Source organism: Pleurodeles waltl, chromosome 6, assembly GCF_031143425.1.
Source record: "Pleurodeles waltl isolate 20211129_DDA chromosome 6, aPleWal1.hap1.20221129, whole genome shotgun sequence".
Lineage (NCBI taxonomy): Eukaryota > Metazoa > Chordata > Amphibia > Caudata > Salamandridae > Pleurodeles > Pleurodeles waltl.
Window position 1 is genome coordinate 411,101,504 of NC_090445.1, and position 17,935 is coordinate 411,119,438.

General features: G+C 45.0%; 1 protein-coding gene across 1 annotated transcript in view; it reads right to left on the bottom strand.

The window, feature by feature from the left end:
* Nucleotides 1–449: 449 nt before the first annotated feature.
* Nucleotides 450–17,935, bottom strand: part of LOC138299791 (glutathione S-transferase Mu 5-like) — a 70,083-nt gene continuing 52,597 nt past the window's right edge. The window contains exons 5-8 of the mRNA XM_069238347.1: nt 16,372–16,472; nt 16,068–16,163; nt 15,528–15,638; nt 450–632 (exon numbers count right to left, since the gene is read on the bottom strand). Of these exons, the coding sequence (XP_069094448.1) occupies nt 540–632; nt 15,528–15,638; nt 16,068–16,163; nt 16,372–16,472 (401 nt within the window). The 3' untranslated portion in view covers nt 450–539. The remainder of the gene's footprint in view (nt 633–15,527; nt 15,639–16,067; nt 16,164–16,371; nt 16,473–17,935) is intronic.

The following is a 17,935-nucleotide window of genomic DNA, read 5'->3' on the forward strand; positions in this document are numbered from 1 at the left end:
GATGTCGGAATCCACATGCGCAGCATGTGTATCTGCAGCTACATATGCCATCGAACATATATGTATGTGTATATGTATGACGCCTAATGCCTTGGCCAAGCACGATTCCCCACCCGACCCCCTGTTTGAAATGTAATGCCAAACATGCAGACTTTGCCCACCCGGCAGGCTTATTCCACCGAAATTCTCAGCCGCCCTTGGTTATATTACTATACCTTTGTATGTTTCTCTGTGTCAGACTCCTTATGTTACTGGCCCTATAAGGGGCTTGTTACTTTTTGAATGACTGTTTACAGTTGAAAATCAATAAAGTTAGTGATAAAAAAAATGTTTTAAAAACATTCCCATATACATGAGAAATACAGAGAACTTGGTGAAGGTTAAAAAAAAAAATATATATATATATGTTAAAAAAAAGTGGGGAAGGCACAACGAGACAAAAAAAATAGTCGACTTTTCTAGAAGATTTATTAGTCACTAAACAGATATTGATTTTGCTATGTTACACATGGCTCTTCTGCCATCTTGTGAAGCAGGCTTTACTTCTCATTGCACCATTTGGCCGACCGGTTATTGATTGGTGTTTTTATAAAGCGGCTGGATTTCATGTAAGCAGCGATCTTTTCCAAGGCCTGTTAGGAAAAGAGAAGAATGATAATAGCAAGCTATTCTCAGACAGCAGGGTTTAACATTCCTTGGACAACAAACAAGGCTTGATGAACCACACAACTCCTTTCTCTTCAATCTCTGCCCAAACAGACCAGTTAGTGGCCAATTTCAGTGCCTGCTCTATACCTTGACAATCTTTATTGCCCTTTCTCCTACTTTTCTTCCTCCCCCAAACACATGGGGTACTATTACAAGTTTGGATGGCTGTTCCAGTCTGCCAAACTCCCAATGGGATGGTCGAAACTATGCTGGTGACCCCTCCGCCAGCCCAATTACAACTTTCCCACTGGACTGACAGGCAGAAAACAAAAGGTTTCCAACGGTAAGCCCAGTGGGAAAGTAGCAGCAGCATTGTCACTTGCTCATAATAGAGCAAGCGGCAATGCTGCCCCACGCAGTGTGCACTGTCTATGCTATGCAAACAGTGCACATTTAGAGGATGCTGGGGGGGGGGGGGGGGATATGCCCATACCATGCAGCACTTGTTCTGCCAGCCTTTTCACAGCAGTTAAAGTGCCATGAAGAGGCTGGCAGAGAACAAGGTTGTAATCAGCAGGGGGGCACCATGTTCATCACCGCCCTGGCTGAGTCCCTTTGGTGAACCATGACATATTTTTAACAATCTGTTCTGAATCCCTGCTTTATCAAGTTTCTCCCATTTCTGGTTGAGGCTGCCCTGGGGGTACCATACTACCAGGGTGTGGATAGGTGCTGAAGCATGCAACAATCAGTGGGTGAGGCATCTACTCCAAATCTCTAGATATTCAAGGTAAGCTTTAATAGTGGTTACTTTTCATAATGTCTTCCTTCCCAAGCCTAGTTACCAATTTGCATTTATGACAAATTTAATTACTGCTTGTCTGACTCGAACTTCTTGTGCCTTAATGTGCACTCAGTAATGCTTAGTGAGTGTAGCTAACAGTCCATCCTTCAGCTTTACAGAGGTGTGAAAATTACATGTTACCTAGGAAATATATAATGTTCACTTTAGAGTGGAATATGCCATAAGCAAACTGTTGTGTGTTTTGCTTTGGTGTAGCAAACCTCAATGCATTTGAGCCATCCAACAAGGCCCACCTTGGACTGCCTATGTGGGGCTGCCTAAGGGATACAGAGATCTGCTTGTTTTTTCTAAATAATATGGTGAGGTCAGTGTAGTCTAAAAGGGTTTTTTTTGTGTGTTTTTTTTAAACATCTGAAGCATGCACAGCCCATTCTGTAATGAACATTTGTTAAGGGAAGAAAGAGGGGGGGGGGTCGGGCGAGGAAGGAAAAAAAAAAACACACCACACACAGAAGAGAAATAGTTTGATGTGAAAAGGAGACACTTTTGCCAGAGAACAAGCGAGTCTTCCAAGGAAAACCCAAACTTTGTGCACGTGAATAAACAGCACCTCAACATTTAAAGTTTGTAGAGCACTATCCTTATACAGTAACGTGGAAAGCAACTGCAGAGGACAAGAGTGTAGTAGCTCAAATGCGGGCCCCATATGTCATGCAAGGACAGCGTTAAGGTCCCATGAATGGACTGGTGGTGTCCGAGTTGGGATATCCCTCCAATAAAGACTAACTACCAGTAGATAGAAGCTAAACTGGTCTTACAGTTTTGCAGGTAAGTGGCTAGATGTATTCTTCCATAGGAGAAGGCTACTTCTGCCTTTTGTAGGTGCAACAAGTAACAGATGTCATACACTGGGGCTCCTAAGGGCCGTTTAAGAAATGTACAATCAAAGACAAAGCTTTTCCATTTACCAATACATTTGCCATTCCTGTTTGTTGGTGGCACTACTCAGCAAGTCTGCAACTATCACTGCAATTCCTGGGTGGTGTTCTGCTAAGTAGACAGTCTGGTGACAAAAGCCCCAGTACCAAATTGTCTGCACTAGTTTGGACATTTGTGGTGACTTACTGATTGGCATTGGCAGAGAATCCCAATGGTGGAGGAGAAAAATAGCTGGTTGACTGCAAGTGAGGTAGAGGATTTGGCTGTTCTTTTCATGCCTATAGGACTGGCTGGTAAAGACATGAATGCCATTGCACATAATTTGCGCTGCTACAACAGCCTGGTATTTGATTGAACACCAGAGGGGCTTTTCTGATTCTCTCTCTCCCCACAAAAAAAAAAAGGGTAGTTCTTTGAATGGATAATGAACTTCACTTGCCATGAACCTGAGGTACTGGCAATGAGCTGGGTATGTGGAAATATGCTGGGTGGGTGGGAATGTGGAATTAAGAGCCAGTGTTACCATGTAGTCCAACGCAGAGCAGCAGAAAGTAGTCTTTCTATTAATGTGCTTGGATAGGACATACTGACTAAGATGTCAGAGGAGTAGTACCAGCTGCAGGTCCTGTATTTCTTAGGGATAAGAAATTATAGGGGGGGGCTAGATTCCTTGCCCTCACTGATGTAGTGAGGCAGGTTCTATCACATAGCCAACTGACCTTCCAGAAATTGCTGCTACAATAGTCAGTGATGAGCCTGCTGTTTTGCTGCAGCTCATGACTCCTGGTGACAAAGCTACAAATTGTGGCAGGTTTTGGAAAGCTTCCACAGCCTACGTGGTGTTTTTTCCCCAATTATTTGACATAGGATAGAGTTGACATGTGAGCTGAAGAAATGTTTGCCAGCAAAAGAGCAACTAACTGAGATGCTACTGACAGTAGGCCAGATGCTGGTGTTCACCACATGAGAACCAATGGAGAGGTTTCTCCTTTCTGGTTGGGACTACTCGTGCCATGACCAGATCCTTAAAATTCTCAGCAGAGCATTATACCATGCTTTTAAAGTATGGGCAGGAATTGCAGAAACCGCTCATCTGTCAAGATAGTCTGTATAAGGAAGTCTTCTTTGATTTCTTCCACGTGGTACTGGACCTTGCGATGGTCTGCTGCACATGGCAGGAAGCTGTATCAGGGTTTGACAGGATAAGGCTCTAAAGCTGGGTTGTCTGCAGCATCCACATACACGCCAATGGTCGTCCCAGTCATCTGTTGATTTGTCTGCTGTTGGGTCCAAGTCTGTCTGAATGAACTGGGCTGGTGGGTCTAAGAATGATGGGCTTGGGTCAATGGCCTTTTGTATGGGGTAAGGCCGAAGCTCCTCTGATACGGCCTCCTCCAAGGTGAGGTGGCATATTTTGGCATGTGGTTAGACTGTTGGAGGGGCCACCCAAGGATATGCCTAGAGATGTAAATCTTCCTTTGCTGTACATCAGGATGGCCGCATTTGTTTTGGAGATGGGCTCCGTGGGCTCTCTGCTTCGAAGGTTGGTGTTGAGGATCTGCTTAGCAGTGACCAAAGCTGAAGGCACCTTTCAAGTTAAAGAGGCTTCGGGAACAGTGGGAGGCACCAACTGTGAAGGTATCTTACATTTCGGGCTCCACTTATGAGTTCCCCTCACACTAGTCATTCTCATGTGACCTTATCCGGTGATTCTCTGTATGCTTCAGCTCAAAGTATTGGACAGCCACACATGTCCGGGAGTGTTGTCTGTGTTCCAGTGTATCTGCGTCAAAGATTCTGCCTCTAAAGGGAGAAGGTACCAGAACATCGAGGATACAGCCAACCCGATATAAGAAAAAAACAAATAAATCCAAGGTGGAATGAGTCCTTATGCATTCAGGGTTTCGGGGGGCTTATCACAAGTCACCTTAAAACATAAATCTCTTCAAAAGAAGTTTGCACATCCATGCCCAACACTAGATGGCAGGCGTGTACAGCATATGAACTACAGCAACACAAGCTGCAAACACAAATGCACGAAAGTCGTGGATATAGCTCTACTTTAGAAAAAATTTTTAGCACTCAAGACCGGACTTGTAGAATGCCATAAAAGAATATAGAGACTTAAGGCAACCCATTCTAGAGCCTCCTGAAAATACAAGGTCATTGATCAGAGACCCTCTCATTGGGAATTTGGTTGCCGAGAAGGATAATGTAAAGCGAGTCCAAGAACTTATCACCCGTGTATGACCAAGAATGGATTGGATATGCTTGTACAAGGTGTGGCATTTACAAAGTCCTTGTTTCATAGGTGCATAGATAGTGCCCCGCACTCATTTAGATCTACCATTAAAGTGGCGCGCTCTTCACTGTGTTCAACTAGAAATATCTTCCATACAACTAGAACATGCCTGTCCTCCACTGAAAAATCTCATCGATGTCTATGATACAGATGTAGCATCAATGTTGTCAAGTGCCTCAACTTTGTGTGAGCTCACATTCCCTGAGCGACTGAGACCGAATGAAGAACGAGCGCCTGCCACTAGTCTGCATATTTTGTGGTAACATTTGCTTGTATTCCTCTGTGCCCAAATGTATGAAGGAGATGGCAAGGGCATTTGTCCCTGCTAGTTTTGTTTCCACGAAGGAGAACACGGGGGGGGGGGGGGGGGGGGGGGGGGGGTTGTAGAAAAGACACACACCAACTACTTAAAATAAAATGTTAATTTAAAAAAAAAAAAAAAACTGACCATCTTCCAATATAAACGGAAACTGTTACTTACGCTTTATCTACTCGTAGCATGTGGCGCTGTAAACTCTGTTCTAGTGTTGGGCCTGGATGTTTGCAACTTGTTATTCTTCAACTAAGTTTCAAGTCTGAAGACCTGATATGGCTCCTCCCTTAGGCTACTCATCTGCTGAACGGCAGAACAATCTGGAGAGAAGGACTAAGTGGGGTGCAATATTGAAGATAAGTGTACTGGGTATTGTGGTAAGGTAGTCCAATGCGCCAGGACACTCCTTCGGAGTAACTAAACCCTGAATTGTGTGATAATGAAAATGTCACTTACCCAGTGTACATCTGTTCGTGGCATCAGTCGCTGAGATTCACATGGTATGCATGAGCTCGCCATCTGGTGTTGGGTCGGAGTGTTACAAGTTGTTTTTCTTCGAAGAAGTGTTTTCGAGTCACGGGACCGAGTGACTCCTCCTTCTGTGCTCATTGCGCATGGGCGTCGACTCCATCTTCGATTGTTTTCCCCGCAGAGGGTGAGGTAGGAGTTGTACTATAGTAATAGTGCCCGCGCAATGAAAAATGTAAGTATGTACCTATTAAAGGATTAAATAATATATATACAAATGTACAAAATTGAAGGTAACTTCTGAACTGCTACAGGCTTCCGGGGAGGTGGGTGGGTCCATGTGAATCTCAGCGACTGATGCCACGAACAGATGTACACTGGGTAAGTGACATTTTCAGTTCGATGGCATCTGTCGCTGTAGATACACATGGTATGCATAGACTAGTAAGCAGTTAGTTCCCCATAAGCGGTGGTTTAGCCTGTAGGAGTAGAAGTTGTCTGAAATAGAGTTCTTAATACAGCTTGACCTACTGTAGCTTGTTGTGCGGATAGCACATCTATACAGTAGTGTTTGGTGAATGTGTGAGGCGTAGACCAAGTGGCTGCCTTACATATTTCCTGCATTGGGATGTTTCCTAAAAAGGCCATTGAAGCACCTTTTTTCCTTGTTGAATGTGCCCTGGGAGTAATGGGCAGTTGTCTTTTTGCTTTAAGGTAGCAGATTTGGATGCATTTAACTATCCATCTGGCTATACCTTGTTTTGATATTGGGTTACCTGCATGAGGTTTTTGGAATGCAATAAATAGCTGTTTAGTTTTTCTGATGTTCTTTGTTCTGTCAATGTAGTACATTAATGCTCTTTTGACATCTAATGTATGTAGTGCTCTTTCAGCCACAGAATCTGGCTGTGGGAAAAAAACTGGTAGTTCTACCGTTTGATTTAGATGGAATGGTGAAATAACTTTGGGTAAAAATTTTGGATTAGGTCGTAGGACGACCTTATTTTTATGTATTTGTATAAAAGGCTCTTGTGTTGTGAACGCTTGAATTTCACTTACTCTTCTTAGAGATGTAATGGCGATGAGAAAGGCAACTTTCCAGGTTAGGAATTGTATTCCGCAAGAGTGCATGGGTTCGAAAGGTGGGCCCATGAGTCTTGTTAGAACCACGTTTAGGTTCCATGAAGGAACAGGTGGTGTTCTTGGTGGTATAATTCTTTTAAGCCCTTCTATGAATGCTTTGATAACTGGTATCCTATACAAGGAAGTTGAATATGTAGTTTGCAGGTATGCAGATATTGCTGCAAGGTGTATTTTAATAGAAGAGAAGGCTAGCTTTGCTTTTTGTAAATGGAGCAAGTAATTTACTATATGTTTTGGAGTTGCGTCTAGTGGTTGTATCTGATTATGATGGCAGTACCAAACAAATCTTTTCCACTTACTTGCGTAGCAGTGTCTAGTGGATGGCCTTCTGGCCTGCTTTATGACTTCCATACACTCTTGGCTAAGTTGTAAGTGTCCGAATTCTAGGATTTCAGGAGCCAGATTGCTAGATTCAGCGATGCTGGGTCCGGGTGTCTGATCTGTTGGTTGTGTTGCGTTAACAGATCTGGTTTGTTGGGCAGTTTGATGTGTGGTACTACAGACAGATCTAGCAGTGTTGTGTACCAGGGTTGTCTTGCCCACGTTGTTGCTATTAAAATGAGTTTGAGTTTGTTTTGACTCAATTTGTTTACTAGGTAAGGAAGGAGAGGGAGAGGAGGAAAAGCGTAAGCAAATATTCCTGACCAGTTCATCCATAGGGCATTGCCTTGGGATTGCTTGTGTGGGTATCTGGACGCGAAGTTTTGGCATTTTGCGTTCTCTTTTGTTGCAAATAAGTCTATTTGTGGTGTTCCCCAGAGTGTGAAGTAGGTGTTCAGAATCTGTGGGTGGATTTCCCATTCGTGGACTTGCTGGTGATCGAGAGAGATTGTCTGCCAGCTGATTCTGGATCCCCGGAATAAACTGTGCTATTAGACCAATTTGATGGTGGATTGCCCACTTCCATATTTTTTGAGCCAACAAGCTTAACTGCGTTGAATGTGTTCCTCCTTGTTTGTTTAGATAATACATCGTTGTCATGTTGTCTGTTTTGACAAGGATGTATTTGTGGGTTATGATTGGTTGGAAAGCTTTTAGTGCTTGAAAAACTGCTAATAATTCTAGATGATTTATATGCAGTTTTGTTTGATGTATGTTCCATTGTCCTCTTATGTTGTGTTGATTGAGATGTGCTCCCCACCCTGTCATGGAAGCATCTGTTGTTATTACGTACTGTGGCACTGGGTCTTGGAAAGGCCGCCCTATGTTTAAATTTATACTGTTCCACCATAGAAGCGAGAGGTAAGTTTGGCGGTCTAGCAACACCAGATCTAGAAGGTGACCCTGTGCTTGAGACCACTGTGAGGCTAGGCACTGTTGTAAGGGCCTCATGTGCAGTCTTGCGTTTGGGACAATGGCTATGCATGAGGACATCATGCCTAGGAGCTGTAGTATTGTTCTTGCTTGTATTGTTTGGTTTGGAGACATGTGTTGAATGACCCTGTTGAAATTGTGGATCCTTTGTGGAGTTGGCGTTGCTACTCCTTTTGTCGTGTCTATTATGGCTCCTAGATATTGCTGTACTTTGCTTGGCAGAATGTTTGATTTTGCAAAGTTGACGGTGAACCCTAGTTTGTAGAGGGTTTGTATGACTTGATTTGTGTGGTTTGAGCATTGTGTGAGCGAACTGGTTTTGATTAGCCAGTCGTCTAGATACGGGAACACATGTATTTGCTGCCTTCTGATGTGTGCAGCGACTACTGCTAGGCATTTTGTGAATACTCTTGGAGCGGTTGTTAAACCAAAAGGCAATACTTTGAATTGGTAATGTATTCCTTTGAATACAAACCTTAGATATTTCCTGTGTGATTGATGTATTGGTATATGGAAATATGCGTCCTTGAGGTCTAGGGTTGTCATGTAGTCGTGTTTTTTGAGCAATGGTAACACTTCTTGTAGTGTGACCATGTGAAAGTGGTCTGATTTGATGAATGTGTTTACTACCCTGAGGTCTAGAATTGGTCTCAGTGTTTCGTCCTTTTTTGGTATCAAGAAGTACAGTGAATAAACTCCTGTGTTTATTTGTGTGCTTGGTACTAATTCTATTGCATTTTTTTGCAGTAGTGCTTGAACTTCTATCTCTAGAAGCTGTGAATGGTATTTTGATAAATTTTGTGATTTTGGTGGTATGTCTGGAGGGAATTGCATGAATTCTATGCAATAACCATGTTGGATAATTGCCAGGACCCATGTGTCTGTAGTTATTTTGTCCCATGCTTCGTAATATTGACGTATCCTCCCCCCCACTGGTGTTGTGTGGGAGGGGTGAGTGACGTGTGAGTCACTGCTTGTTGGTAGTGGTTTTGGGGCTTTGAAATCTTCCTCTATTCCTAGGGAATTGCCCCCCTCTATACTGGCCCCGAAAACCTCCCCTGTACTGTCCCTGGTAGGTGGGCGGTGCGGACTGTGAGGTGCTAGCTTGTGTGGCCTGACCCCGAAACCCTCCTCTAAAAGGTGTTTTGCGGAAGGTGTTATAAGATCCTCTGCTCTGCGGGGAGTAGAGTGCTCCCATGGCCTTGGCAGTGTCCTTCTTGAGCTTTTCTATGGCTGTGTCGACCTCCGGACCGAACAGAAGTTTCTTGTTTACTGGCATGTTAAGCACTGCCTGCTGAATTTCTGGCTTGAATCCAGACGTTCTGAGCCATGCGTGCCTACGGATGGTAACCGACGTATTAATGGTCCTTGCGGCCGTGTCCGCTGCATCCATGGAGGAGCGTATTTGATTGTTGGAAATGTTTTGACCCTCCTCAACAACCTGTTTTGCTCTTTTTTGCAGATCTTTTGGGAGATGTTCAATGAGATGCTGCATCTCATCCCAGTGGGCTCTGTCGTATCGCGCTAGCAGCGCTTGTGAATTTGCGATGCGCCACTGGTTTGCTGCTTGGACAGCAACCCTCTTCCCGGCTGCATCGAACTTCCTGCTTTCTTTATCTGGGGGAGGTGCATCCCCAGAAGTGTGTGAATTTGCCCGTTTTCTGGCAGCCCCTACCACCACAGAATCTGGTGGCAGCTGAGAGGTGATGAATACAGGGTCCGTAGGAGGCGCCTTATACTTTTTGTCCACCCTAGGCGTCACTGCCCTACTTTTAACTGGCTCCTTGAAAATGTCCTTTGCATGGCGTAGCATGCCTGGGAGCATCGGCAGGCTTTGGTAGGAGCTGTGGGTTGAAGAGAGGGTGTTAAATAAAAAATCATCCTCTACTTGTTCCGAGTGTAGTTCCAAATGGAATAGTGCTGCTCTAGCCACCACTTGTGAGTAGGCTGTGCTGTCTTCCGGTGGTGATGGCCTAGTTGGGTATGTGTCTGGGCTGTTATCAGACACTGGTGCGTCGTACAAGTCCCACGCATCCTGATCTTGGTCATCGTGGCTCATGGCGGTGTGAGCTGGCGAATGTGACGGGGTGTAAGTTGGCGAAGCCGGAGTTACAGGTGGAGGCGAGGGAGGAGGTGTTACCTTTTGTGCTGTTTGTTGCTGAGGAGTAAACTGAAGCGTTCTCTTTCGTTTGACAGGTGGAAGGGTACTGATCTTCCCAGTCCCCTGCTGGATAAAGATACGCTTTTGCGTGTGATCCACGTCAGTGGATTGCAGTTCTTGTTCAAATCTATGTTTCTTCATTTGTGAAGACATAGAATGCTCTTCAGTATAGGAGCCTGAAACAGGGTCTGATGTCGCTTTTTTCGGCTCCGAAAACCCTGTTGATTGTTTTTTCGGCTCCGAGGTAACCTTCCTCTTTTTCTGTGCCGAAAATTCTTGGCCTCTATGGTCTTCGGCGCCACTGTCTCGGCGTCGATCCGTGTCGACACCGAACTCTCGGTGTCGATGCTTCTGTTTAGCACTCTCTCGGTCCAGAGGAGGCTGCGTGCCGGTGTCTCGACCGAAGTCGGACGATCTCGACACTGAATGGGCCTTTTTCGGTGCCGATTGTTGGTCACCGAGAATTTGGGTGGAGCCATGGCCGGTTGGCAGTGGCGTCCCCTGGGCCTTCTTTCCTTTTTTAAGTTCTGATCTCGACGTCTTACTCACAGTTTTTGTAGAGTCTAGCTCGTCGGAGTCTGAATCCTGGATGGAAAAGGATTCCTCCTGTTCCCTCTTCTGTCTCGAACTGTCGACGCTCCTTTCGCGTGGACGCCATCTGCAGTCTTCTCGCTCGACGGTCGCGCAGAGTTTTTCGGGACCGGAACGCCCGACAGGCCTCACAGGATTCTTCGCTGTGCTCGGGTGACAGGCACAGGTTACAGACCGAGTGTAGGTCCGTATAAGGATATTTGTTGTGGCATTCGGGGCAGAATCGAAACGGGGTCCGTTCCATCGGCGTTGTTCTCCACGCGGTCGGGCCGACTAGGCCCCGACGGGGTGCCGAAATCTACCCCGAAGGGCACCGAAGCGCTTCGATGTTCAACGCGTCGTCGTATGTGTCTATCTCGAACCGGATCGCAACGATACCGTCGAAAATCTTCTGGTTTCAGCTATCTTTCCGTTCCGAAACTCGGAGCGACAGGAACACGTCCGAACCCGATGGCGGAAAGAAAACAATCGAAGATGGAGTCGACGCCCATGCGCAATGAGCACAGAAGGAGGAGTCACTCGGTCCCGTGACTCGAAAACACTTCTTCGAAGAAAAACAACTTGTAACACTCCGACCCAACACCAGATGGCGAGCTCATGCATACCATGTGTATCTACAGCGACAGATGCCATCGAACCTACATTTTAACTTAGATAGGGCCGGAGGCATTTTGGCAGGTATAATCCTTATAAGGCCCTCCATGAAAGCTTTAACTATAGGAATTTTGAAGCAGGGCTTCCGTTGCTTATTCTGCAATTGCAGTCAAGTGTAGGTGGATGGAAGTGTACGGTAATACAGCCTTTTGGATGTGAAGCAAGTAGCAAACGATAACCTGAACTGAGATCTGGGAGGTTTATAGGTTAAACAATGCAACAGTGGACACATTGTTTCCGCTTTTCCACATAACAGGCACATGGAGTGTTCTTGGTTGAGCGGTCTGCAGTCTGGGTCACAGAGCTGGCCCAGAGACTGAGTGAGAAATTCCGGTCTTGTATGGAGCTTCTTGTGAGGGCTGACAGACACCTCGAGGAGACACTGTCTGGTCCAGGGATTGGCACCACTAGAAATGAGAGCAATGGACACCTGCTTTGCCATGTCAGAAATGAGTGGGAGATGTGGAAAAGTGTATGCAACTATCCCAGACTAGTTAATCCATAGCACATAGTCAATGGGCACGGTTATTTGGAGGTGAAGTTATGGGATTTAGAAGTTGCCACCAGGTCAATCCTCAAGTGCCCCACTGCTGGAAGCACCTGTGTAGGGCTTGTGGGTTCAGTACCAGTTTGTGGATTGAGGAGTCTGGCCTGGTGGGTCGTAATGGTCACTTGAGCCAAAGGGTAGAGTCTTGGCCTGCTTGTGACCATTGCCTCAGAAGGAACATGTGCAGCCTTGCGAGTGGTCAGTGTGTAGCAGATCTTAATGCAAGAGATTTCACAATATTGACCGGGCCCTTTTCTGTATGCTGTACCTTTCTTTGCCCCAGAGAACCCTACAAAAAGCGGATCGCCCATCCAAATGTTGCTGGTGCAACAGATCTAAAAGCTTTACACTCGTGGGGTCCAACCTGACGAGTCTCTCCTCCACTTTCAAGGGGTGATGCAGGGCACGGACTGTTAGAAATGTGATGGGTTTCCAAATGTGCAAAGAAGACATGACTTTGGTCTGGTTGCCCAATGTCCCTACGATTCACAACTTTCATGTTGAGGCCCAAGGCAGCCTTCTTGCCCAGTCTGTTGAGAAAATTTAGTGTAGGGCAGTTACACTGAGTGCTTGAAGTGACTGCAATGAGGAAGACAGTCTTCAATGTCAGGCGACTCAATAAGCAGCTGTGCATCAGCTCGAACGGCATACACTCGAGAAAGATTCCAACCAAGTTATGGTACCAATATGGCATCACAACAGTTTGGGAGCAATATGCATGACAAAACTTTAGTAAAAAGCAACTTCAACAAGGACCAGTCCAGTCAACTTAAAAAGTTCAAAAGTGCTGCCAACCCCTAAAAGTCACGCCCACAACAAGGCCTTGCAGGGCCAAAGGCAAAAACAAACAGGACAACTGACAGTTTGCATATTAGGGGTCTGTCCTGGAGACTTACCGTTAGCCGCAAATTTCTTCCGGCACCCCCGCTAAGTAACGGAGCCTCACACTGGTGCCAACCACCCTTCCAAGGCAATCAGCATTATCACAGCCAAGAAGAATCATGTGTTTGGCTGCATCTTGACCATCCTGAATGGTGTGAGCCAGTGATGACTTTGGTCTTCCAGGTCTGCCGGCAAGATCGATGGCCATGTCCCAGGGGTGTCTGTAGAGTGATCCAACAAATAAACTGCCTCAACTGACCTCCATGCTAGGCTGGTCGAAGAGAATTAGTCTTCTGAACACCTCCATCAGTTTACACTCGCTATCTGGCAGAAACGTGGGGAATGAGTTTGTGTTCATCTTGGTGGTTGAAGCCTGAACCACAAGACTTTCCAGAGTAGGGTGTTAAGTGAGGATAGCAGGATCACTAGGCACTGGTTTGAGGTCTTGATACCTGCCTATTCACAGGTGGCTAAGAACAGGGTTTTGACAAGTGCCCATTCAAGTGTTAGTGAGGGCCTCATTGAATGGGAGCAAGGGCTCAGAAGTAGCTGGCCAAGGCTACAAGATCTCCAAAAGAACATTTTGCTTAACCCAAGTGGAAGGTTGCTGTGGTAATTTGACATGCAGCTGATGTCTTGGACCTACAACTAAGGAAGCACTCTTCGGTTTGAGGGCCAAATGAAGTTCAATCCTTTATCAAATGAACTATCAAGCCCATCACTATCATCACCTGTGGGTGGTGTCAAGCACTGAAGAGAATCAGAGCTGAAAAGATAAAAGAAACTAAGGGTACTTTAGAAGAGGAACACTATTAGAGTCAGGCTGTATGGTGATCGGTTTCACTATTAAATCAGTAAAGGGCAACCGATGTCATGACCGTGCTGACACTAGTTCGGGGTCGGACATCAGACCCAGCACTGGATCCTCCAATAGCAGCATCATTACCAGCAGTGATGGAGGAACAGTCACAGGTCATGGCTCCTGGGTGGAGGTCTGAACCAGAAGTAGTCCAGAGCCCATCGAAGATCCAAAGAGGTCAGATGGCGCAGAGTACGATCAATCAGCTGTAACCTGACGGCCAATGCAAATTCTGTCCCCCACCTCCTGCCCACCATTCGCCCCAGGCATGTCAGAGGGAGCTAGAGAGTCCTACATATCTACAAAATGTACTCCTTAAGGTCTTCAACCTGTTGTCAGGGTGCACCAGGACGAGCTAAGAGACAGGCTGCACAAATAGAGAACCAGAGGTGGAAAGACTAAAGAAAATATGCGAGGGAATCTAACTTGCTACTGTCCGACAATGAGAGTTGAGTTCCATTTTACTTTGTCTTTGGACTGCAACTTACCTGAGGACTATCTTTTGCAGGAGTGGCCTTGTGAGCAGGTCCACGCCCTGGACTTGGAGTGGGACCTGTGAAGGCTGCAACTTCTTGTTTCTTCTGATGAGCAGCTTTGCTTCCTGAACCCAGATCCATTTTGGTGCATGAGGGTACACTTGCCACACTACTTGAGACATACACTGAGCCCAAAATCCAGAGACATCTCATGCAGGACCATAACCGACATCTGTCTGGTAGTCCTGTCATGGTTTGAAAGCTGTAGTTTTAGAAGAGAACAGTGTTTCCTAGCACACTGGTTTTTGTTTAGATGGTCCCAGTAGACAGACAAAACTGGGAGCAGAACTCAGAATATGGGTTAGAATGTGTAGAAATAAAGGGACTGACATCAGCAGAAAAGGGTAGCAACACCAGCACCTAGCAACTTGCAGGAGCATTGCTAAAATGTTTCCAGATCAAGTCTGGCACCTGGATTAGATTCTGAAAAGTGATGAATCTGCGGTTAGAAGCATCCATTAAAACAAAGTGTAAACATCCAAGACCAACACACACTTTAGTTCTTTATTTTTCCTCACACAAAGAATTTCATTTGGTGGATATATGAATCAATAAATATTGTGTTTGAGAAGTACTATAACTTCAATATTGCATCCAAGCTGGACTACTGCAATTGTCTCTCTCAATTACCCCCACTAAGGCAATAGGCTGCCATAAATACAGATCAGCCACCAAACAGACCAGAGGTACCAGAAGTAAACCGCATCTTTCTCTGGTCTTCTCAAGCACACTGACAGTGAACTAAATGATTCAGTTTAATCAACTTTGCCAGGTAAGCAATGGTTTCTATAATTCTGATCCAACCTTCCGGATTCATCACTTAGCACTGCACCCCTAACCACTTTTCATTGATCTGTGCTCCCATCTGATCATAATCTGTACGCGTCTAAAATAAAGAGACTTTGAACCAGACGTTTCTGGAATGCTTTGACCAGAGTGCTGCGTACTCTCAAAAAAACCCACTTCACACCAGAATCAGAGTTTGGTAGAAGAGATACTCTTTTACAAATGTAATGGATATCCCACCCACCGTATTACTAGTGCCGAAGTATATAGTGCACTTGCAATAGTGCACCCAAGCTATCCGTCAAGTTTGTGACAGATTATTCCATCTGCCAAACTCCATCAGGAACTTAGAATTAATTGTTTGCTCAAATAAGATGCTCCGTCACTATCGCCCCACCTGGGTTCGTTCAGCACCATGAAACCTTCCTTGGTGAACAAGTAGTTAGGTCACCCATAAGCACAACCCTCCATTCCAGAAGGATATCCAGGCCCTACAGGAACAAACAGCCTGGAAGGATTAAAGTCACTAAAGTACACTCAGACAAGCATCCCTAAACAGTAAGATACTACAAGAGTTACCTCAAACTGCTGCATAAAGGTCTTCAGGTTGGGGAAGGAATCAAGACAAGTGGCCTCCAACATCCGATGTTGATCAAGAACATCATACATTAAGAAATCGGCAATGGTGATCTGAGGAGAGAAGACTGGGTTTAAGTACTGCAGTATGTCAGGAACCACTGACAACAGCTATAAGGCCAGCTGCCACAAGCTGTGCATCCTCGTAGGAACAAGGGCGATCACAAGTGACTGCAATCACTAAAGTCTTGTAAATTTACCAGCCTTCTTTTACCCATAGTCACCTTTCTCCCATTCTCTCATCACAAATAAACCACAACCCTTTCCACACTTAAAACTGCCTTTCAACGACCAGCACCGCTGCCGTCTGGGCTAGTTTCCCCATGTAGCCCACAGCATTCTAAATGTTGCAGATGGCTGTGGACTGGCAGATTGATCACACTCCACAAAGTCTTTGGGTTCAACCACAGCAGCAAGGGAGTACTCCCTCCTACACACACACACACTCCCCAAACCCCCTGAGCACCAACAATCCAAAAATACCTTTTCTCCTGCAAACCACTTCCGCTCTCCAAGGAACTGTGAAAACTGCTTCAGTTTATCAGGGAGTTTCTCCAGATATGGGCTCTTTAGACTCTCCTACATTAAAAAAAGAAAGCACGGTCAGAAAAGTTAAATCGGGCAAGAAGCTCTGCAGAAAGGCACACCACCACATGCCTTTACAAGGAAGACTGCCTTGCACGAAAAACCGTACAGTATTAGTCCACCACCAGTACACCATTAGATAAACCCGCCTCCCACTCTTATGCACAAGCCACAAGTACTGTAAATATAAAAATAAACTCACAAAGTTCGGATTGTATGCAATATTAACCAGTCCCATGCGGAAGTCCATGACTTGGTTCACTAAAACATCCACTCTGGTCATTTCGGTCTCACCTACACCACCTAAAACAAAATGCAAACAAGATGCTGTGATGTGACATGTTTACACTTCACAGAACTCTATACGGATTTCAGCAACTATTTTCATCAGTTACTCGCAAAACTGATATTAAGTGAGCATCTGCTAGCATGTGGCAAAATTATGCATAAAATTCAGCTTGCAGGACCGCCATTGGCTCAGGAGCCCCAGACAGTGGGTGGCCTTCACAGCTCAGCCTGAACCAGCAGCATAGTTCAGGTTCACGTGCCCTAGTGCAAGGAAGGATATTTGTATCCCTCCCCCCCCCAAACCACCACCACCACCTGCTGTATATGGAAAATGTCACTTACCCAGTGTACATCTGTCTATGGCATGTAGTGCTGCAGATTCACATACTATGCTGTGCATAGTCCCGCCATCTACAGTGTTGGGCTCAAAGTGTTACAAGTTATTTTTCTTCAAAGAAGTCTTTCTTCTGCGTAACAGGATCAAATGACTCCTCCCTTTGGAGGTAGTGCGCATAGGCATAGACTCCTTTGTTATATTGCTTTCCCGCAGAAGGTTGTAGGAAGGAGTGATAGAGTGAACGAATATAAATGTACAACTAAATGAAGTAAATGATATCCATGTAAAACACTATATACACACACTTAAATATATATATATATATATATATACACACACACACACACACACACACACACACATATGCTGCCACGACTACAGACTTCTGGGAAGGAGGGAGGGTGCACATGAATCTATAGCACTACATGCCATGAACGGATGTACACTGGGTGACATTTTCCGTTCAGTGGCATGTGTAGCTGCAGATACACATGCTATGCATAGCCTAAAAAGCAGTCCTTCTCCCAAAACAGAAGTGGCTAGCCTGCAGGAGTGGAAGTAGTTTGAAAATGTTTTAACTACAGCTTGACCAACATTGGCCTGTTTTGAAACTACATCCACACAGTACTGTTTAGTAAATATGTGGAGTGGACCATGTGGCAGCTTTACACAAGTCTGCCATTGGTAGGTTACCTTAAAAAAATAAAAATAAAAAAAAAAAGCCATGGAAGCACCTTTTTTCCTAGTGGAATGTGCCTTAGGCTTTATTAAAAGATGTATTTTTGCTTTAATGTAACATGTTTGAATGCATTTAACAATCCATATAACTAATCCTTGTTTAGAGACAGGATTTCCTTTATGTGGTTGCTGAAAAGCAACAAAAAGCTATTGAGTTTTCCTAAACTCTTGTTCTATCAACATAGTACATTAGAGCTCTTTTAAAAGGTCAAGAGTATGAAAGCTCTTTCAGCAGTGGAGTCTGGCTGTGTGAAGAAGACTGGCAATTCCACAGTTTGGTTAATGTGAAAAGGAGAAGCTACTTTTGGCAAAAAAATTGGATTACTCCTAAGTACTACTTTATGTTTGTGTACTTGGAAAAAAGGTTCCTCCAAAGTTAATGCTTGTATTTCACCAAACACTT